This window comes from Pyrus communis, chromosome 14, assembly GCF_041283825.1.
Source record: "Pyrus communis isolate YQ-2024b chromosome 14, ASM4128382v1, whole genome shotgun sequence".
NCBI classification, from domain to species: Eukaryota; Viridiplantae; Streptophyta; class Magnoliopsida; order Rosales; family Rosaceae; genus Pyrus; species Pyrus communis.
The window spans coordinates 25,574,877-25,596,324 of record NC_142578.1 but is presented as its reverse complement, the minus strand read 5'-3'; the positions used below and the strand labels follow the sequence as shown (position 1 = coordinate 25,596,324).

Here is a 21,448-nt window from a genome sequence, read left to right as displayed (position 1 = left end):
TCCAAAAATTTTATTCTACATTCCAAACTTTCTATATTTAAAAAGAAAAAAATACATTTGTGAGAGTGTATAATGAGATTTTTGGGATGCCAATAACACTTTTTAATTATAAATAGTTGCTTAATGAGTCAGCTAAACCTAAATCGGACGGCTGTAATTAACTAAAGTTCCTCTACAAATTGGCCCGTCTCTTTCACTCTCCCAAGTAAAGCTGTCACCAAACTCTCTCCCATCTCACTTTCTCCACACACACTCTCACGTCTCTCTCTCTCTCTCTCTCTCTCTCTCTCTCTCTCTCTCTCTGCATCCATCCATGGCGACGATCCAGAGCGTCAAGGCTAGGCAGATCTTCGACAGCCGTGGCAATCCCACCGTCGAGGTTCGCCTCTCTCTCTCTCTCTCTCTCTCTCTCTCTCTCTCTTCGATACTTTCTAGGTCGCCGATCTACTTGTTCAATCACTGATCGCAATCCTCTTTTCTACTTTTTGTTTTTCGTTGATTTGAATTCGATTCGGTTAAAACGATGCGTTTCGTTTGTGATTACGACAGGCAAGAGCGTTAGCTGATTAGATTGATGGTTGCTTGATTATATACGAACATTTGTTTTTATTTTTTCGAATTTAATTTTGCGATCTGTAATTTTGGTGAATTTAATATTCAAATAGATCAATAAATATTTGATTGAAAATTAAAAAAAAAAAAATGGATGTGTGTTTGTTGCAGGTCGATATCATTCTGTCAGATGGAACTTTGGCTAGAGCGGCTGTTCCAAGTGGTGCATCCACTGGTATATTTCTCTGATGGATTTCTCACTTTTTTCGTGTTATTCGAAAGATTTCGATGTTTGGAACTTGTCCGATGGTTCGTGTTTATTGTCTAGTATACATCTTCATAGTCTTATCAAACAAGTGTAATTTATCGTTTGTCAATAACTTGCAGGAGTTTACGAGGCCCTTGAGTTGCGCGATGGAGGCAAAGACTACCTCGGAAAGGGTGTATCGAAGGTGAGGAATCGCTTCGTTGTTAGTTGATTTTGTGTACCACCCAGATTGAACATAGTGTTGATCTTTTTGTGATTGGTTTATTATCTATTTTTGTTGTGCGTAGGCTGTCAACAATGTCAACACAATCATTGGCCCCGCTTTGATCGGCAAGGTTGGTTGAATCTGCTTGCATTCTATTAGATTATGTGTTCTGTTTTTGACAATTTAATGTTTGGAACCTTAAGATTGCTGTTTCAGGCGGATATAATTGTAAACTAATATTTCTTGTTGCATTGCGCAGGACCCAAGCGAACAGACTGCTATTGACAACTTCATGGTTCAACAGCTCGATGGAACTGTCAACGAGTGGGGTTGGTGCAAGCAAAAGGTATAATATATTTCTGCTTGTTACATTTGGTCTATGTGTAAATCGTTGGTTGTAGGCGTTGTCAATCAAATTAACTGGGATATAATTTGTTTTTCAGCTTGGTGCAAATGCCATCTTGGCTGTGTCTCTTGCAGTCGCCAAGGCTGGTGCTAGCGTCAAGAAAGTTCCTCTCTACAAGGTATAGGGTTTAGGGTTTAAGATCAAATGATATCTATTGCGCTTCTTTTCATTTTTAGTGCTCACTGTTGTGATGTAGGTTTTAAAGGACGGATGATTGGTTTTTCCTTTTTTAGCTGTTTCTTTTTCATGTTATATGAATCTGTTTTTAATGTTGCTGTCTTTTTCATTGCAGCATATCGCCAATCTTGCTGGCAACAAGAACCTAGTGTTGCCCGTTCCTGCTTTCAATGTCATCAACGGTGGATCACATGCAGGAAACAAGCTTGCAATGCAGGAGTTCATGATTCTTCCTATTGGAGCTTCCTCATTCAAGGAAGCCATGAAGATGGGCGTGGAAGTATATCACAACCTTAAGGTGGGTTACCTTTATTTAAGGGAAGGGGTTTAGAAATTTTTGGGAACGTATTGTTTCGTATTCTATATTCATAAGATCATCATAGGGTCCTTGCGAAGAGGAGATTTTAGTAATTCTCTTCTTGGAATTATCTGCTAAATCATGCCAGTACTTTCCTCTGATATTTTCAGGATCCATGTCCTTGGTATTGTTGAACATGCTTGTATGATTCAGTTATGCATCTTACTTTCTCACTGACCACTGTCTTTTGTTCTCTATAGTCTGTGATTAAAAAGAAGTACGGTCAGGATGCAACCAATGTTGGTGACGAAGGTGGATTTGCTCCTAACATCCAGGTTAACCATAGTTTTATGTAACCTAATCATTCAATTGAAGTTTTTTCTCGTTACTTTTTGTTTCTTTCACATTTGTGTACTGAAATTATCATCATTTTTACATGAATTCAGGAGAACAAGGAAGGTCTTGAATTGCTCAAGACAGCCATCGAGAAGGCTGGATACACCGGCAAAGTAAGTTTGTTTCTAATCCTAATGTTCCATAACAAAGAAAATTTTATGACCCTGCAATAGTTATTAATGGAATTTCTTTTTGTTTTCTCTTCAGGTTGTCATTGGAATGGATGTTGCTGCATCTGAGTTTTATGGATCAGATAAAACCTATGACCTGAACTTCAAGGAAGAGGTTCGCCTTTTTACAATCCCCTCCTCTCAATCTGGGTTGCCGCTTTTTGTTTATCCGACCTCTTAAAAAGTTTATTAAGAATTAATTATTAACTTAATCTTCTGCTTTCTTCGTTGTCTGTACAGAAAAATGATGGTTCCCAAAAGATCTCAGGAAATGCTCTCAAGGACCTCTATAAGTCATTTGCAAGTGAGTACCCAATTGTTTCAATTGAAGATCCATTTGACCAAGATGACTGGGAGCACTATGCCAAGATGACAGCTGAAGTTGGAGAAAAAATACAAATTGTGGGAGATGATCTGTTGGTCACCAACCCCAAGGTCGGTTGATCTCTTGCAAGCGATATTTTTTCCCATCTCACTTTCTCCCGAGAATGTTGGGATTCAATTTAAAGTTTCTTTCTGATGTCCTCACTTTATTGACATCTCTACTTTTCCTATTTGTATTTTCAGAGGGTTGAGAAGGCAATCAAGGAGAAATCTTGCAATGCTCTTCTTCTCAAGGTACAACAGGAATCTCACTTCCTAGTTGAAAATACTAGAGCCTGTGGTTTTTACCGTCATGAAAATAATAACCCTTTTTAATCTTGTTTGGAATACAGGTGAATCAAATTGGATCAGTAACCGAGAGTATTGAGGCTGTAAGAATGTCCAAGAAAGCTGGATGGGGTGTGATGACCAGCCACCGCAGTGGAGAAACCGAGGACACCTTCATTGCTGATCTCGCTGTTGGTTTGGCTACGGTAATTATTTGATCTGAAATCTGTGTTATCCCTCAGTTTTCTCCAAACCTCCATTCGATTTCTCACTAGTTTTTATATATTTTTCAGGGACAAATCAAGACAGGAGCTCCCTGCAGGTCAGAGCGTCTTGCCAAGTACAACCAGGTCTGTACTAGCACCATTTTTCTTTTGTGCTCGTATGATTTCGTAAAATTTCTTAGTTCTTAGTTCTTTGTTCGTTGAATTCTTCAACTTAGTTTCTGAACATCTCTTGTTTTGTAAATGTAGCTCTTGCGAATCGAGGAGGAGCTCGGTGCTGAGGCAGTGTATGCCGGAGCCAAGTTCCGCGTGCCCGTTGAGCCCTATTAGATTATGAAGTGCTTCCAAGGCTTTTGCGGGATATGAGATATCGGAGTTTGACAGTGTTAGGGAATAAGTTTTTATGTAGAATGGCTTAGTTATGTGGAAAACTTGAAACCCTTTTCCAATAACCTTCAGAGTAAGTTTTGTTCTGAGAGCTTGAAAACAGTGCTCTACTGGAAATTTTCGAGTAAGCGTGTTCGACTATGTAATCTGTTTTGAGTTGCTTTCTTAATGTTTGCTACAAGTAAATTTCTGTGTTTTAAGAACAACTTGATCGTCTTCTCTTTTAGCGTTCGCATTAAATCATCGTTACCTGTTTTTCGAGTTTGGTGTGTGCATCATGTTCAATATGCTTCAATGGTTTTAAGTTTTTGATTTCATGACATACTAAAATGAACACCCTAGAATTGTTTTAATCTAATGCAACTTAATAGAAGAAAGTGGGGTGTTAAAATGACAGAAATAATCCTGAACACAAGTCATGTGCCTCGCACATGACTTATTTTGGATGGAAAACTTAACGAAGTTAAGATGAGAAGACAAATTGATGATTTCGGAAAGTTGGTATGACAAATTGTTTAAAATTGTAATTTATTTGACAAATTGAAATATGAGTACAAGTCCATAAGATATTTAAAAGAAAATTTTAATTTTTATTAGAAGGTTTTAAAAGATGTAAAGAAAAAAATAAAAATAAAAAGAATGCAGGCTGTGGGGTTCGAACCCACGCGTACTTATGTACAGCAGATCTTAAGTCTGCCCCCTTAACCTCTCGGGCAAACCTGCTTCACGTTTATAATTTACTAAAGGCTTCTATTTATCTAACTTCACTTTGAATACAATTATGCAATATACAAGAATAGCACTGCTGCCGCTGCGCGATTCGTGAAACTTAAAACCCTAAAACAAAGCAGAATTCGACATCTTCACACTTCGGAGGTTTCACAGCCATGGCGGAGCACTTGGCATCCATCTTCGGCACAGAGAAGGACCGCGTCAACTGCCCCTTCTACTTCAAGATCGGAGCTTGCCGGCACGGAGACCGCTGCTCCCGCCTCCACACCAAGCCCAGCATCAGCCCCACCCTCCTTCTCTCCAACATGTACCAGCGCCCCGATATGCTCACCAACCCGGGCGTCGACCCCCAGGGCCAAGCCCTCGACCCCCGCAAGATCCAGGACAACTTCGAGGTCCGTCAGTTTCGCTCTCTCCCTCTCTCTCTCTCTCTCGAATTGGGATTTTGTTTTTGGGTGCAGGATTTTTATGTCTTGAATTGGGATTTTGTTTTTGAGTGCAGGATTTTTATGAGGATCTGTTCGAGGAGCTGAGCAAGTACGGACAGATCGAGAGCTTGAATATCTGTGACAATTTGGCTGACCACATGGTATAATTTTCAATTTCTAGGGTTTTTTTTTTGTGTGTAATTTTTTAGTTTTTTATTTTTGTTTGACTAATTGATTGTGTTTTTGCGTGTGTAGGTTGGTAATGTGTACGTTCAGTTCAGGGAGGAAGAACATGCTCAAGCTGCGCTTCAGAATCTCACTGGCAGGTTCTATGCAGGTTAGTTCCCCTTCTTTTTCTTATATTGGTATGTTAAGAACATGATGGTTGATATTCGTGATGCTATGGTGGTTTTATCTGCTGCTGTAATTTGTTTAGCGGAAGGCCTTTTGATTGATTTGTGATCGGTAGATGTATTGTGCTACATGACAGTTCAGTGTTTATTTCTCATTATTGCCGAACTTCCAACTTAGAGCCGAGCTATTAATCGATTGATTGAATTTTTAAACATGCTGTCTATCAGGGCTGGCCTTGAGACTGTTGGATTTAGGATGAAAGCAAATCGTGCATTCACACAATCGCACATAAGAAACTTCTTTGTATATTGTTAGAAGACCATACGTATGTAACGGATTTTCAATCATTTGAGTGAGTTGCTCAAATTTTAATATGTGATGGTGTTGCATAATTATTTCCTGGCTTGGCATTATCATAAAGTATGACAGTTCCATGGATAAGATTAAATAATAAATCTGGTTTCAGGTCTTTAGGTATTGAGATTCAAAGTTTCAGACCATGTCCAATTTAGCCCAAGTGGGTTGGAACGGCCGAATTAGGTTTTCTGAGCTACAAGCATTGTACTTTGGTCAGTCTTTTAATCATCTTAGATTATGATTTGATGAACTACATTTGTTCAGGTAACTCATAGTTGTTCAAGGATATGTGTATATTGGATGTACTCTTGTTTTTCCTTTATTTGGACAAACCTTGAATTGATGCTTATCTATTATATAGACGGATTGGTTCTTATATGTTTACATATGTCTAGTTCTACTCGTCCAAACATACATTATTCATATTTATATCTAGGCTGAAAGGGGGAGTTTCATTCCATTGACCATAATGTTTACCTATTTGTAGATCACAAAATTACTTTAAAGAAGAAATAAAGGATAAAAATGTCGTTGTTACATAATGGTTGTAGAAATGACTGCATGGTTGTCTTATAGTTGTTGGACCATTAAATGAAAGAAAACGTATTTAATTCCTCAGTAACTTCTAAAACTGTTAATCATTACAGCCATTTGCAAGTTAAGGTAATGAAGCTTTATCCTTCGGCATTGAATATATTGGTAGGATTCCATTGAATTTGAGTTATTTTGAATTGTATATGTATGAATCTCGAGAGTTTTAAATTTTCTTGTCAGCCGGTGGTGGTGGCAGTCTTATTGTTCTCTGATCTTTTTCATTGTTTTTCTTTCATTACAATGATAGTACTATTAGTATGAGTAGAATTACTGCTATCATGCAGTTACTAACGTTTTGGTAATATGATGAATGTTAAACATTCTAGGGCGTCCCATCATCGTCGACTTTTCCCCCGTGACGGATTTTCGTGAAGCTACCTGTAGGCAGTACGAAGAAAATGTATGCAATCGAGGTGGCTACTGCAACTTCATGCACTTGAAGAAAATTAGCAGGTGAGATGGTACTTTTCTCTTGTTTTGCAAACAGCATGATTTTCATAATGACTTGTTTGTTTATGCACGAACTTGTGTCAATTGTTAGGGAGTTGAGGAGGCGGTTATTTGGGAGAAACAAGCGAAGGCATAGTCGCAGTCGAAGCAGAAGCCGCAGTCCTCAAAGGCATCATCGTGGTGGTTATCAGGAGCGCCCGCATGGAGGTCGTGGTTTTGGTAGAAGAGGAGAAGATGACAGAGATCATCGTTTCAATGATAAGAGCAGGAGGCCTAGAAGCCGCAGTCCTGGGCGTAGAGGAAGAAGTAGAAGCCCTGTAGGTGCTGGGGGAAGGAGGAGGAGTCCTCCAGCCAGGGAAAGTAGTGCCGAAAGAAGGGCTAAGATCGAACAATGGAACAAGGAGCGGGAACAGGTGGACTCTGGAAATAAGTATGATGACAATAATAACAGTAACAATCAGGATGATCAATGGAATGGTTCTGCAGAGAACAATGATCAGTACTACGACGATCCTCATCAGCAGCAGCAGTAGCACGTTAGATACAAAATTAATCTTCCTGCTTCCAAGATCAAGCCTCAGTTATTTCAAGCAGCTTACTGTGCTACTTGTATACAAGATGGCTGTTGTCCAGGAACTATGCCCATTATCTCTAATGTGCACGGTTTTGGAGGCGGTAAGGTAATTTCGCGATCTTGGTGCAGGAGTCTGCCGCCTACAATGGTGAGTTTTTATTATAGGAAAGATCCTAGTGTACGTGAAGTAAGAGACATGAATGTTTTTACTGGAATTACAAGATATTTTCTGAGATGTCTTGATTAAGTTCTTCAAACCTATGCTGTTAGAATTGTTAGCGTGATCTTTTGTTGCTGCTTTTCCTAATTCGGGTGACTGACGGTGATTATATTATTATTCCTGCTACTTCCTTTATTCCAGTTTCTGTAGGATATGGCTCCCTAGTAGTTTTTTCCCTGCATATGTGTCTGTAGGCCTTTAGTGCAATTGTAATTCTTGCTTCGGAACAAATCAAATAGCAGTTTATTGTTTTTATCGAAAAATCGCCGTCTCATCAAGTCTCAAAAGTAATTAATATCTGGTTCTGTTTTAACCAGCTTGGATGAGAATTGACTGCAGTTGATATGGGAGGCATTTTCTTATAAAATTGTTCTGAATTGTATGGTTTTCGAATTTGAGACGTTATGAGTAACCGTTGCGTTATTTTACATAGGTGTTCGTTGCTTTCGTTTCTTACCAAGAATTGGTTATTCTCGTGTTTAGAATTTCCGAAAACGGATTTCAGTTAATGGAAAGTTAAGAACACCTAGACACCATGTCATTTGAACACATGATATACGAGAAAATACCGTTCTCGTTCCTTGGTTGCCGGCTGCGCTGGTTGGAGTGTTCTTCTGAATCCGCAGGAGCCACAAACAGGCTGCGCTGGTTAGAGTGTTCTGTCTGCGGATTCAGAAGAACCATTGGCAAAATATTTCTACATGATTCAGAAAATATGCAACATGACGCAAGAAGTTGGACGTTGTTGTCACATTCGACGAGCAAAATACTCTTACCTCAACAATATGAAGAAATGGAGCGGAGAACACTAGAGCCTAGGTGGGGTCTTTTTTATGTACTTTTCTCAATGAACTGCAATTTCGTTTTCGGCAATTCTACACACGAGACGACCAGATCTTGGTAAGAAACGAAAGCAACCAACAGCTACGTAAAATAACGCATCAAAACGTCTTAAATTCTCATCCATGCTGGTTAAAACGGAACCAGTTAGTAACCAATAATCTCCGTTTATCTTGCCAAACCGAACTTCTTTCTTCTGATCAAAATCCCAAAACATCACCATGTAGAGGGCGGATAATAATCTGCCCTTCACTTTGCAGCACTGTGCTTTGCCTTTGTATGGCTTTGCAATGCACCATCCGAGTTAAACGACCTGCGTGAAGAACAGTGCAAGAAATTACAATTCCGTTTACGAAGAGACGGACACTAGCAAGAATTGAAACTTATTAAAAAAAAATAGAATTTACCTGTTGCAGGGTTGGCAATGGAATGCACCGCCTAATTTAGGAGCCTGCTGCTTTGACTGGTCGGACGTAGCTGGTTTTTTCCCAGTCTGCTTTGAAGGGTGTGGAGTTGCTGTGTGGACGCTGCCTTTCTTGCTACCTGCACCGACAAGTAGCAGTCAATTAAACATCTCTGCTTATATAATGGTCAGACAATCATCTCCATTTCAAACCGCCGCTGTGTGACAGGGAACATATAACATATCCAATCAAAATGATACTACAGACAGCACCCAACACAAAATCCATGTTTACAAGTTAAAATTTGGCAAAGTACATGTTTAAATTTATTAAAACTTTGTAATATGCGTCATCCACAGCACACACCAAAATGTTTAAAATGGTAACAGAATGAAAAATAGCATCGGAAGACAGAGAACTTTACCAATCTTTTCAGGAGTGACAAACTTTGGCTTCTTGTCATTAGCAGGTGTTTTAGAAGATTCAGCAGGTCGCTTCTTGCCAACATCAGCCTTGACAACAAAACAGACGAATACATTTACTTAGCAATGATAATTTGATAACGAAAACAACACAGAAGGGATATAAGCACTCTCAGACATCAAAAAGTAAAGGCCTTCATAATAGGAGCTTTATTACCTTCTTCGGAGTCTCTTCATCCTCTTCACTGTCATCACTGTCATCGTCACCGTCAGAATCATCATCGCTTTTGTCAAAATCTTTACTGCTATCTCCCTCAGCCAAGGCCTATAAAACAACTCAGCAAGAAGATATATTCAGTACACATTGTCTCTGGATAATACCATGCAAAATCACATCAACAAAGTTAAAACAATAATTTGTAATAAGCCAGAAAAGTTTTAAAAATTCAGTAATCAGTTTCAAATGCAAGAAGTCGATTACTCCAGAGTGTTGTAGACATAAATGCCAAACTTCTAGTAGTCACATCTGGGAAATTTCTGTACACAAGTACGCATGCTCTAGAGCCCAATAATTGTTTCCGATACCCAGAATCTATATTTCTAGAATTAACACCTAAATAAAGCTTTTTCTGTTCATATTTCTTATGGATTAATACCGCAACTAAATATACCTAAAGAACAGAGATTATGGGAACCTTTCTAAACAATTACATAGAAATCGCACGTACAATACATCCCAGAACACAAGTCCAATATTGTATATAACTTGGGCAATGAACATGTTTGTTTCAGATGTACTTTTCTCAGTTAACCACGGTAGGTAAATTACCGTTAGACATTCACATCCGGTAAAATATTTCAGTTATCGAAAAGGATATTCAAACAGAATTGAAAGATGTGAAACCTGATGACCGACAAACTCTTCATCATCAGATTCATCATCATCATCGCTACTAGCTTCCTTTTGCTCAGATTTAATAGGTTTCTTAGCTACCTCAGTACCATTAACCTTTGCTTTTCCTGCAAGCCAACTCGTTCCAAATCACAAAATAAAGTTATTAAAAAGAAGAAAAAAAGCCTCAAATCCCAGTAATAAAAAATGAAGCAGCATTATCTTTACCCTTATCAACCAGAGTAGGTGCCCTAATAGGTGGTGCATCCTCCTCTTCAGAATCTAGAAGAAAAAACAGATCAACAGCTTAAGAATCAAATGCGTTTGGAAGTTAGAACTATGATAAAACCAAATATCAGAATGGTGACTCACCAGACTCCACAATAGTGAAGACAAAACATACCAGTCAAGGATTTAACAAAAAATTCAATGATCAAGAAAGTAATCAAGGATTTAACAGAAAATTCAATGATCAAGAAAGTAATCTGAGAACAAGTAACATGTAACATGTAAGACACACCATTTAACATGAAACGTCATTAAAAAAAAGGATATCACAAAGACTTATATCCAGTGAAGTGGACGCTCCCATTTTTCCAGTTATGGGATAGCTCAAATTTCTCATCAAACACAATATCAAACATTAATTGAGGGGATTTCTCAGCAGAAAGAAACCCAAGAACAAGTTTCAGATCGCCAACTTTTGCAAAGAGTGAAATAGGATCACTTCCCTTCGCTTTCTTAAGGTCATCCAGACAAGCCTGCATTATAAAAATAATTTTTACACAAACTTGCGCAACATATTAAAGGCAAAAGAAACAGAAAAATGAAAAAATAACGGTCACAAAATTTTACAGCTAGCTGAGTACCTGCGAAAGATGCAGGAGCTTTTCACCAGGATCGACAACAAGAGACTGACCACTTTTTACCTCAGCACCTGGACATTGAGTCACATTAAGTAGTAATTAATAACTGCAAATTTGAAAGTAAAGAGAAAAAAGGACATTGAGGGAAAAAACGTAAGAGATGCCTATTTTGCAATAAAAATTAAACATGGGAGGGAAAAAACGCAAACAAGATTCCTGAATCACATCAACCCGATGCAAAAACAATTATGGAATAGATATCACATTCTATTCAATAACTTGAAATAGATAACAAATCATGCTTAACATATATCACATACAATTGTATTCACCAGAAGCACATTGCATCGGTTCAAAACGAAATACAATGATTATAATTTTGTTACCATAGCACCATAGCACCTTCAACATGTACAAAGAATTAACACGTGCATTACTGTAACTAAGAAGTAAGAAGCCACATGAAGAAAAATAACATGGAATCTTAAACGTTAACCATCTCAACAAAAGAAAATTAAAACTTATGCTAGAGCAGAAACGCAACGCATGCCAAAAATCGGAGTTAAACATGTCAGCAACTGAAAAAAACATTTACAAACTCAGACTAAATATATTTTCCATTTATTTTCTCGGCAAACAAACAGAGTGAATTAAGTTCTAAATAAGCAGCAAGAAGCCACAAAAATACTTGTCAAAACATTTTAGAAAGAAACAGAAGCTAAAAAACCTAAGTCAGGCGCTACGAAAATTAACCACACCAGTCCTGCCATTTTCCCTAATTTTCTGAGCAACCAAACAGCAAAAGAATGCTTCATAAAAAATTTAAAAAAAAAAAAAAAAAACAGCAAAATAATGTATGAATTAAAAGCGCAAAACCCATACATGAGTAAACAAAACCCTAAAAAATCAACAATCAAACTTAAATATACTTTCCATTTATTTTCTCAGCAAACAAACAGAGTGGATTAAGTTCTAAACGAAGAACATGGAGCCAGAAAAATACTGACAGCAAAAATAATTTAAAAAACAAAAAAAGGGCTAAAAAAAACCTAGACTCAAGCGCTACAAACTTCCGACCCACAGCATAAAATTTTGACCAGACTAGTACCATCATTTTCCAGAGTTTTCTCGGCAACCAAACAGCAAAAACGTTACAAATAAAAACGCAAAATTCGTAATGAGAAAACAAAACCCTAACAAATCAAACGATCAGGGAGCGAGAGAAGTTTTCAAAATTACAGAGAGAGACAGAGGAATACCCCAAAACTCCATTGCTTGCTAGTGCTAGGTTTTCTACAAGGCTTTGCGGAATTTTCAATTTATAATTTTCGGTGACAATTTTAATCCTGAGGAATGAGGTGGATCATTTTATATGGAGGCTCCATCGGGTTCTTCCCTAGAGAGATTTTATTGTGCCCGCGTTATTTGTACGGATTTTTAAAAAAGTTTCCTTTTCCACAATGACATATAACGTAAGTTTACGTGCTCGTGTTACTGACACACTGAAATAATTCTCGTTTTAACAGTGAGATGAAGAGTGAGAACGTTTCACATGTCAAAAGTTTAAGCCCCACCGGTTGAAAGAATTTTCAATGAGCCAGTGTCAAGCTTGACTGGTTCAAAGATTTTTAAGCATGTCTAATCTGATACAACAAATGCAATAATATAATTAATTAAAATTTAAAAAAAATTATTTCATCCAATTGTATTATAATATTTGACATTCCAATTGTATTATAATATTTGACATGCCGGTATTTTCACCAGATTGAAAATTTCACCGACTGGTTCGGAAACCCAGAGGCTGATGAGTGACCCAGTCGGGGTTAGAGGCCAATAAAGTACGCAAATTTTTAATTTCATAAAATACCCTTCCGATCAAATTTCATAAATACCTTTATTTCCCGGGCAAACAAACTTAAATACAAGGCTTTTGGAAGAAAATAGTAAAAAATAATACAACGAAAATTCCAAGTTATACAACACATTTCCAATCGACGAGGTAAAAAATAGAATTACAAAGAATGTAAATCCTTTTGAACAAACTAAGGTCAATTTGTGGATGGAATTTCTAAATCTTCCTAACTTCTTCTGGGATTCATTCAGCACATTTCACATAAAGAATGGACGAGCAGCAGGATCAAAAGGAACTTCAATAACGAATCGCAAACTTCAAATAAAGTTACGCCAATTGCCAGCTACCGATTCTTTCTATTTCTCTGTTTTCTTCGTTGATTCCTTCACGTACTCCTCCTTCTCGTTCAACCACAGGTCTGCAAACTCGCAATGCTTCCAAGCTTCAAACCACGGTCCTCCACGAGTGTAGTGTACAGCCTTGGGTTGTGTTTGGGGATCATTTTCAACAACCTTGTTATGTCCCTCGAGAAAATTCCATACAAACGGGATCGACCCTATTTCATTATCCTCGAGCCACTGAAACCGGTGAAGAAAAGCACCCGTTTCCTTGTTCACAACCTCGGGTGTCAAGACCTTGTTCTTGGGATGCCCACAGTTATACAATACCATGGAAGACCAGTTCTTCCTCGGATACACAGTTTGAACGGCTCCATCCATTTTTGTTGTCTCTTTTGGAGTATAATCATGTTGAACACACATTATAGCGTACTTATCGTCAATCAAGTCCCGCAGCTCCTTAATGTCAGCAAGGTAAAGAAAATCACAATCCACAAACATTGCCCAACCTTCATAATTCGCCAAACGTGGAGTCAAGAACCGAGAAAATGAAAACTCAGTGCTTTCAAACTGCCCTCGTTCACGCCAGTACAGGCCATCCTTTCGCAGATCTGATTGTTTGATTGGTGTGATCTCTACAGGGATTGAAGACCGCTTCAAAATTGAGTGGCGACAGACCTCATATGCGAGATCTTCACGCGGATCATAACCCACAAAGATCTTAAAGGGTTTTTCCTTAATGTTGCCATTAGAACTCACTGGATGAATCTTCCCATCACTCGAACTCATCTTAGCTGATAAGATGGTACCTCACTGTTCAGAATCGAAACAACATGCAGAAGATTATTCAGACAATGAGTTTACAAATAAGCAATGAAAATCGTTGACCGATACAGAAATTTTCATGACTTGGCATAAACCATGGATTATAAGACAATTTCTCTAAAATCCATGCAGGGAAATGGCCCATCATACAAATACCGAGTTTAACTAGTCGATTAATTGCTGAACAAGGAAAAGATTATTCCAATCGACATAAGCTGCCACCAAGGCATACAATTCACAGATCTGAATCAAAATTCAAAGACAATAACAAAGGGATTGTTCTTAGTTACTAGTTCGAGATCTAAAACATCACAAACAACAACACTAGTGTGTTAGTAAGACCCCTGTTTGGTTACCAAGAAAATTAAGGAAAATTGTGGGTCTTAACACTTTCTGCTGCAATGGGTCAATTATTCATTTTCCAAAAATATGGAATTCTAGTTTCTGAGTCTCAATTTAGCAAAGATTAAGGATCCGAGCATTTAATTCCTCAATTTTCCATCATTTTCAATTAAATTAAACCAAAAACAAAAAACAAAATTCTGGGTTCTGCGTAATAAACCAAAATCAAATGCATACATCAAATACAACTTAATCACCATATATCCACGATCAAAGATATTCATACAAGAAATCCAGAAAACCCCATTTTTTGAGTTTTAGAGAAATGCAGAAACAAGAAGCCAAATCGTAAACGTCATAAACCCAGAAATACACACAAAGTTGCAGAACTGGAGAGAGAGAGAGAGAGAGAGCAGTACCTGGAGAGTGGAAATGGCGCAGATCTTGCTGCAACTGCGGTGGCGGTGGCGGTGGCGCTTGTATTTTCTTTTCTTTTCTTCAACTTTCCGGGAAATTTTATATGAGACGACTGAGATCAGATATTTTCAATTCAATGGTACAGAAAGAGAGGGAGAGAATTGAGCGGCAGCGGAATGAGTGGCTGGGCTTTGATTTGTGCACATATACAAGGAGGGAGATTTACTATCATATGAGACAGAGATCATGAGATTCACGTTAAATTGACTATCCATATGGCCTCCACCTCGAAAATAATTTACATGAAACAAGCATATATTATTGTATCGTTGTTAAACCGACACTGAAAAACTATCTAATTATACCAATAAATATGTAAATATGTATTATTCTATTATAATACTACCATAAAGATGTATGTAAATCGCTTTCCTTGCTGTGGTGGCGCTTTTTTATTGAGGCCTGGCTTCTCTATCCTCATAATTCCCATATATTTTTTTTTTATTATTTATACGATTACGATTAAATCACTTTAATATTTTATATCATTATTATTTTTTATTTTATTATTTTTATAAAAAAAATTAATATAAAATATTAACGTGACTTAACTGTAATCGCACAAAATAAAATAAAAAAAGGATGTGAGTGGATTGGAACTGAGAGGCCAGTAAAGCCGGTCCTTTTTATTGTTCGGTGCGTGGGGTTACCGCGTATGAATTGTCAATGCCCATTGGCATTTTATTTTTTTTTTTTTGTTTGATCAAAGTGATTCATTTAAAAAGGAGACAGTGATTCAAAATAAAACCAACAGACCAAGGCAGCACAGAGCTGAGGCCAGCACAACTATACCATGTCGGTGCGCTCACAAATCTTACTGACCTCTTTACCACGTGTGCATTTAAATATAAACCTGTTTTTTTCTTCTCAAAATTTTTTACCATAAACCTTTCTAAAATAATATATATATGTATATTAGTTTATCTTAATTATGCATAATAATTTAAAATAATTGTTATCAGCACTTCAAAATCTCATCATACATTCTTCATAAATGTATTTTTCTTTATAATTATAGAAAATTTGAAGTACCAAATGAGATTTTTGGGATGCTAATAACAATTCCTTAATTTAAAAGTACATGTTATTGACACTTCAAAAATCTCATTCTACACACCTCACAAGTGTATTTTTCTTTTTAAATATAAAAAATTTAAAATGAAAAATGAAAAATTTGAAATATCAATAATAATTCCGCTAAAGTGTAAAATTTTCATAATTAACACGTACCAATTAGATACCTTTATTTGTAAATTAAATGTTTCAGTTTTTGACTAATATAAATAAGGGTATATTATCAATTTCCCCCCTAAACTTGTGACCATTGGCCAATTTCCCCCCTGAACTTTAATTTTGGCCAATTTCCCCCCTCAACTCTCATAATTAGTCAATTCCCCCCCTGAACTTTAATTTGGCCAATTTCCCCCCTCAACTCTCAAAATTAGTCAATTTGCACCCTACTGTTAATTTTTTTTTTTTTTTTTAATTTTCCATCTATTCTTTTCTTAATTTTCAATCTTTCTAATAGCTTCCAACAAAGTACTAAAATTAACATAAACTCACCTGCATAATATAGGGTAAAATGTACAAAAACATAATACAATTAGTATGTGACATGGGTTGATTATAAGAAAAAGTTATGAATCGGGTTTAAAGCATGTAGAAGAAGAAATAATAACAAAAAGAAATAATAATCCTAAACTCATGGATCAAACCTATTTCAATAAAATGGGTTATTCTTAATAAGGAGTCGAAAATTATGAATAGACTAGCCGTTTTTCTACTAAAGCTCGATTCTCCGCAATTTACTTGAACTTAGCTTTCACTTTTATAAAGAAAATTGTATTCACATACAAAAATTTACACATCAATCCTTTTTGTTATCAATTTTGTATAGTCAAAAATCAAATAAAATTACTCCATACTGATTTATTATGACTAATAATACTATCTATGATAAATTGTAAAATTCTAAATTTTAATCTATTTGTAATAGGATGAAGATATAGGAACATGATTAACATACATCTTATTTAGTTTCTTACACACACTTGTTTAATTATGATCAAATTAAAAATTTAACAGTAGGGTGCAAATTGACTAATTATAAGAGTTGAGGGGGGAAATTGGCTAAATTAAAGTTGAGGGGGGAAATTGACTAATCATGAGAGTTCAGGGGGGAAATTGGCCAAAATTAAAGTTGAGGGGGGAAATTGGCTAATGGTCACAAGTTCAGGGGGGAAATTGATAATATACCCTATAAATAATGAGTTATGAACGGTGAGAGATTTGATTTCGATCCACAGAAGCCAAATCCTAATTATTAATTTAACTTAAACATCTCATTCTTTCCCAGCCTCGCACGCGCATGAGATGCTTTCCTTCTTACATCCATGGGGTGCTTTCTTTCGCTTTTCCTTTTTTTACCTATTGTATGTTTATCCATGATTATTTAGTCCACACATTATAATGTTAGACACTATTATGTTAGCAGGCTATTCTATTGAATTTAAATTTCATGGTAGTTGGAGGAGATTCTCTCTTGAAATCAAGAGGAAAATATTGTAATAGTCCCTCAATTTCACCTGATTGGAGCAATGATTCTTCAACTAAAAAGACATAACCAATAGTCTTTAACTTTTGAAAACGTGCAGCTATGGTCATTTTCATCTACTCTATCTGAACTTCTATCAAAACGAGTCATGTTGAAAAAATCATTGGTACAATTGGATTAAAGTTGAGGGACCATTGCTCCAATTAGATTAAAATTGAGGGACCATTTCTCCAAGTACATTAAAATTGAGGTAATTTTGACATAAGTTTTAACGGAATTGACGAAAATAACCATAACTGCACTTTTTGATGCGTTAAGGACCAAAGGTCATAGATTTTTAATTTATGGACTATTGCTCTAATTGGGCAAAATTGAAAGACCATTGCTACAATTTTCCTTGAAATCAATGCGTAATCCCAGTATCGATCTAAAAACAAACAAGAATACATCCCAATATGTGTGTGTTATATTGGGGTTTCCGAATCATTCATTTTCCTATCTTAATCAGAAACAAGATTGTATCAGAAGGAAGTCTAATAATTGTTTCGTAATCGAACCAATGTGGCTCACCGGCACAGATTATTGGGGAAGAACTAGATGTAGCTTTTGATTCTGTTTTTGGCCATCATAGTTTAGAAAAACCCGTTCATACGACAGTGTTTATTCCGGCTTTCGGCACGTAATCACCGAATACTTGATTAGGTCCTTCTTGAATCCTTGGATCATCAATGGCATTACCAATGCTCCTTTTATTGTTTTTATCCCTGCTCAATTCAAATCAAGAAACACAATTATTCCGGCTTTTCGACCAAAAGATTTCGAGAAACGCAATCATATAGATGGAATAAATGAAAGTTGAGACTCTATCTGCAACCACAGATAGAAGCGTGCAGAAATCAACTGATGTAGTATGAAATGTGCATCACAAAACAATTTATTGGGAAGAAACGCTAAGTTCGTACCGGTGAGTAACAGCGATGTAAAACCCTTCCATGTCAATGCCGAGCGGATAACTGCAGGCCAAAACGGGGCAACATAAGGGGACCAATCTTCCGCCTTGATGTCCTGCCATGGAAGGTTTCAGATGTTATTGCAGGTTGATGTAGAGACACTGAGTTGTTAGCTCAACAAGACTTGACATGTTTTGAAGGGATCTAGTCCAGCCAATATTTGAGCAGGAAGTCATTTTCGCACGCCCATTTTCTCCCCATGCACATGCTTGTTATATGGATCTAGGAAAATCATTTCAATATTTGAGCAAGTAATTTACCTCGAGCGAGTGGGACTCGAGTAATTTGAGATAATCAGCAGTGGAACACCAGGCTGGAAGATAGAATGAATTGCATATCCTGTCCAGGAGACTCTTCTCATCTGGCTTCAGGGTTTTTTCAGAAGCACCAAGATCCCTGTGGCACCATGTGACTATAATTATTGTTGCTCCTGGTGCAGCAACTCGAACCAACTCGTTCACAAACTGCACAGTTTTAAGAAGAGACCGAAGAGAATATTAGGGCAAGTATTTATACAAGGAGTTTAACACAATCTTTCTATGTTGCAGTTAACTATACTTGCGGACAAAGTACGATGATGTATCATTCCATCGTATTTACCACATATTGACAATTGTAAATTCACAGTATCAACAATATTAAAGACATGAATATCATATTTGACTGCATATCAAGGTATGCCCACATTTGAAAAGTGCAATTAACCGCAGCGTAGAAATTTTACAAATCTTGCAGTATTATCAAACCAGTCCAGTGGAAAGAGGTATTACCTTGGCTTTGTCAGGCATGTGCTCTCCACTCTCCATGGACCATACCAGATCAAATTCCCCGTCAGGAAATGGTTGGTCCAGAGCATCTGCAACTTGAAACGAAGCCTGCAAATGATGAGCAAAAGTTCTCTTCGTTTAACTGAGTTATGGAACATGTTACATCTCTATCATCAACCAAAAGCTTACAATGGGATCCGTTCACATAATACAGATATACATAGTTGATGTTATTGACAACAATACATAATGGTGCAACAGTGAAACTGAAGAATTCGCAGATACCTACCCGCATAAATGGGTCCCACGTGGATCCAAAATATAATTATCCGTTCTCCTAGACCCCGTAGTCTAAGGATCCAAATTGTTTGTGTTTATTTACCTTTTGATGTTATACTATAGAACGGTCATTGTCTATAATTTTTTACGGGAACTCCGATAAATGAACACGTTTTGTTTGGGGGCCACTTTTTGGAAGAGCAAAAAGCTGCGTCTGGCAAAGATCTTAAAAGTGTTTTTAGATTATAGAAACATTAAGAATTAATCTTTTATAAAAAGTGGGTATTAAAAAAAAATTGAGTTAAAAATGATGTTTGGTAAACACTTAAAAACAAAAAAGCTGAAAACATGAAGCAAAAAAAATAAGTTTATTCTCATAGCACAGCATAAATAGTTTTTTTTTTCAAAGCACAGCAATACCAATCCAACCCTAAATTAGAACGCTTTTTCAGAATCACTTGTGATTTTCAATAATTAAAGCACTAGATCAGTAGTAAAAAGTTACAACGTGCTTCTCATAAAAGAAGTTCTAACAAAAGCACGCTCGAGCAGAAATGCTTCCTACAAAAAGAGTGGTTCCAATTAATCGGATTCCGGCTTAACCAACCGATAAGGTGGGGATTACCTGGTTGGCTAACCCTTGAGCAGCAGCAAGAGCATTGGCCCTTTCAGCCTGCACAGGGCTGAGGGTGATGCCTTTGGCATTGGCCCCATATTTACTAGCCAGATATCTTGAGCTCCCTCCGATCCCACATCCCACATCCACCAAATTCTTAGGAATTCTAGTTGGGGGCTCCTCTGCAAAAACCAATTACAAATTTAAATTACACTAATACCCCAAAACTATCACTAATTAATCAAATCACCCACAATTAAAAGATAAGATAGAAGGAGAGTGACCAGAAATGCCGGCGAATCGCAGGACCTCGTCGATCATGCGAATCTGGGCGGCGCGATGGTCGGGAATGGAGACCGAAACGTCGGCGTCTGGGTCGTAGTATCCGTGGTGCATGTGGTCGCCCCAGATGTTCTCCCACAAGCCAGACGACTCGTCGTACAGCTCAGCAATCCCCTTCTTCAGCTCCACTGCCTCCATCGCCGCCGTCTCCGCCACCGCGTTCAGCCTCCTCAATCCTCTTTTCCTGGAGCTCGCTCCGACCACAACTGTACTAGCACGATTGCGACGGTGGCACATGGGAGGCAGCACTGCTCGTGTAGTCGTCGACGATGATAATCCAGCAGTCTGGTACGATAAGCATGCCATCGGGACTAAACAGAACAAATTATTAAAACTCACAGATCAGAAATTCAAATCCAAAAAATATAAGAAAAACCCAACAGATTGAATTGTTTGGGGCAGAAACCACCTTGAAGATTTGAATTAGCAAATCAGTCCTCTGTTATATGGTTTTGCGACGCCGCAGCTCTACCTGCAGAAGCTCGATGAGGGAGAGAGAAGGAGAGAGAATATGCTACGAGAGATTTGGAAAGTTGGTGGCTCTTGAAAAACCATACGGCACGTGTGGACCCATGTCAGTATAAAATAGTGACGGTTGTTTTTAAATCAAAATGATCCTTAAAATTTGCATAAGAGCAACTCCAGAGTTTGACGCATTGGCCACACTAGCTTCCATGATCAGTAGACGGTATTGATATCCGGCCAATAAGTCGACGAATCGGATTGAAATCAGTGTCCTCCCCCTTGACAATGCACTATTCAATCCACCTAATAAAGAGTAATTGTCCTTAATGAACAGTAAATAGCCCTGGTAATAGAATTTGCATCTCCACCGTTACACTTCAATAGCCCTGGCAATAGGCAATAAAATATTAGTATTTTTTTTATTTATAAAATAATACAAAATAATTTTAATTGTAATATCGGATAAGATTTTTAATCGTTCTCGTTGCGCTACGTGTCATTATCCGAAGTATTATTAAATAATACAAAATAATACAATTATTGATGATGGATTTCTGATAAGATTATTAACCAATCACGTCGCGCCACGTGTCATAATCTGTTCACAATCTTTGAGGATAGATTTCCATCAGATTTTTAACGAATGACGGCATGCCACATGTCATTATCTGTTCACAATCTTTGAGGATAGATTTCCATCAGATTTGTAAC

The 21,448-nt window shown here is 37.3% G+C and overlaps 5 protein-coding genes and 1 non-coding gene across 7 annotated transcripts; 2 read left to right on the top strand and 4 right to left on the bottom strand.

Moving 5' to 3' along the window:
* Positions 1–139: 139 nt before the first annotated feature.
* On the top strand, positions 140–3,960 carry LOC137713724 (enolase). Its single transcript, XM_068453067.2, has 15 exons — positions 140–379; positions 724–787; positions 940–1,004; positions 1,108–1,155; positions 1,285–1,371; positions 1,469–1,549; positions 1,724–1,906; positions 2,167–2,241; positions 2,353–2,415; positions 2,510–2,587; positions 2,713–2,907; positions 3,040–3,090; positions 3,189–3,329; positions 3,417–3,473; positions 3,597–3,960. Exons 1-15 carry the CDS (start codon positions 314–316, stop codon positions 3,675–3,677), a joined length of 1,335 nt encoding a protein of 444 aa, XP_068309168.1. The 5' UTR covers positions 140–313; the 3' UTR covers positions 3,678–3,960.
* A 414-nt stretch (positions 3,961–4,374) lies between these two features.
* Positions 4,375–4,457, bottom strand: TRNAL-UAA (transfer RNA leucine (anticodon UAA)). The gene has a single exon. It is a non-coding gene; the product is annotated as a tRNA-Leu (tRNA).
* Positions 4,458–4,499: 42 nt separating this feature from the next.
* LOC137712491 (splicing factor U2af small subunit B) lies at positions 4,500–7,578 on the top strand. The gene is made up of 5 exons (XM_068451562.2): positions 4,500–4,861; positions 4,969–5,055; positions 5,150–5,231; positions 6,526–6,652; positions 6,741–7,578. The coding sequence occupies exons 1-5, from the start codon at positions 4,622–4,624 to the stop codon at positions 7,180–7,182; spliced, it is 978 nt and encodes a 325-aa protein (XP_068307663.1). The 5' UTR covers positions 4,500–4,621; the 3' UTR covers positions 7,183–7,578.
* A 588-nt stretch (positions 7,579–8,166) lies between these two features.
* On the bottom strand, positions 8,167–12,360 carry LOC137712492 (histone deacetylase HDT1). Its single transcript, XM_068451563.2, has 10 exons — positions 12,127–12,360; positions 10,871–10,938; positions 10,557–10,762; positions 10,374–10,387; positions 10,230–10,283; positions 10,014–10,129; positions 9,327–9,434; positions 9,112–9,199; positions 8,691–8,826; positions 8,167–8,596 (listed from the first exon to the last, which is right to left on the bottom strand). The coding sequence occupies exons 1-10, from the start codon at positions 12,137–12,139 to the stop codon at positions 8,533–8,535; spliced, it is 867 nt and encodes a 288-aa protein (XP_068307664.2). The 5' UTR covers positions 12,140–12,360; the 3' UTR covers positions 8,167–8,532.
* A 383-nt stretch (positions 12,361–12,743) lies between these two features.
* On the bottom strand, positions 12,744–15,040 carry LOC137713324 (protein CDI). Its single transcript, XM_068452607.2, has 2 exons — positions 14,647–15,040; positions 12,744–13,873 (listed from the first exon to the last, which is right to left on the bottom strand). Exon 2 carries the CDS (start codon positions 13,847–13,849, stop codon positions 13,079–13,081), a length of 771 nt encoding a protein of 256 aa, XP_068308708.1. The 5' UTR covers positions 13,850–13,873; positions 14,647–15,040; the 3' UTR covers positions 12,744–13,078.
* A 2,589-nt stretch (positions 15,041–17,629) lies between these two features.
* LOC137713323 (gamma-tocopherol methyltransferase, chloroplastic) lies at positions 17,630–20,827 on the bottom strand. Of its 2 annotated transcripts, none has more exons than XM_068452605.2 (7): positions 20,682–20,827; positions 20,215–20,583; positions 19,940–20,112; positions 19,039–19,143; positions 18,529–18,732; positions 18,221–18,323; positions 17,630–18,022 (listed from the first exon to the last, which is right to left on the bottom strand). In XM_068452605.2, exons 2-7 carry the CDS (start codon positions 20,576–20,578, stop codon positions 17,919–17,921), a joined length of 1,053 nt encoding a protein of 350 aa, XP_068308706.2. In that variant the 5' UTR covers positions 20,579–20,583; positions 20,682–20,827; the 3' UTR covers positions 17,630–17,918. The 2 variants fall into 2 exon arrangements, with proteins under 2 accessions (XP_068308706.2, XP_068308707.1); XM_068452606.2 differs by having other exon boundaries at positions 20,215–20,557.
* Between the last annotated feature and the right edge of the window lie 621 nt (positions 20,828–21,448).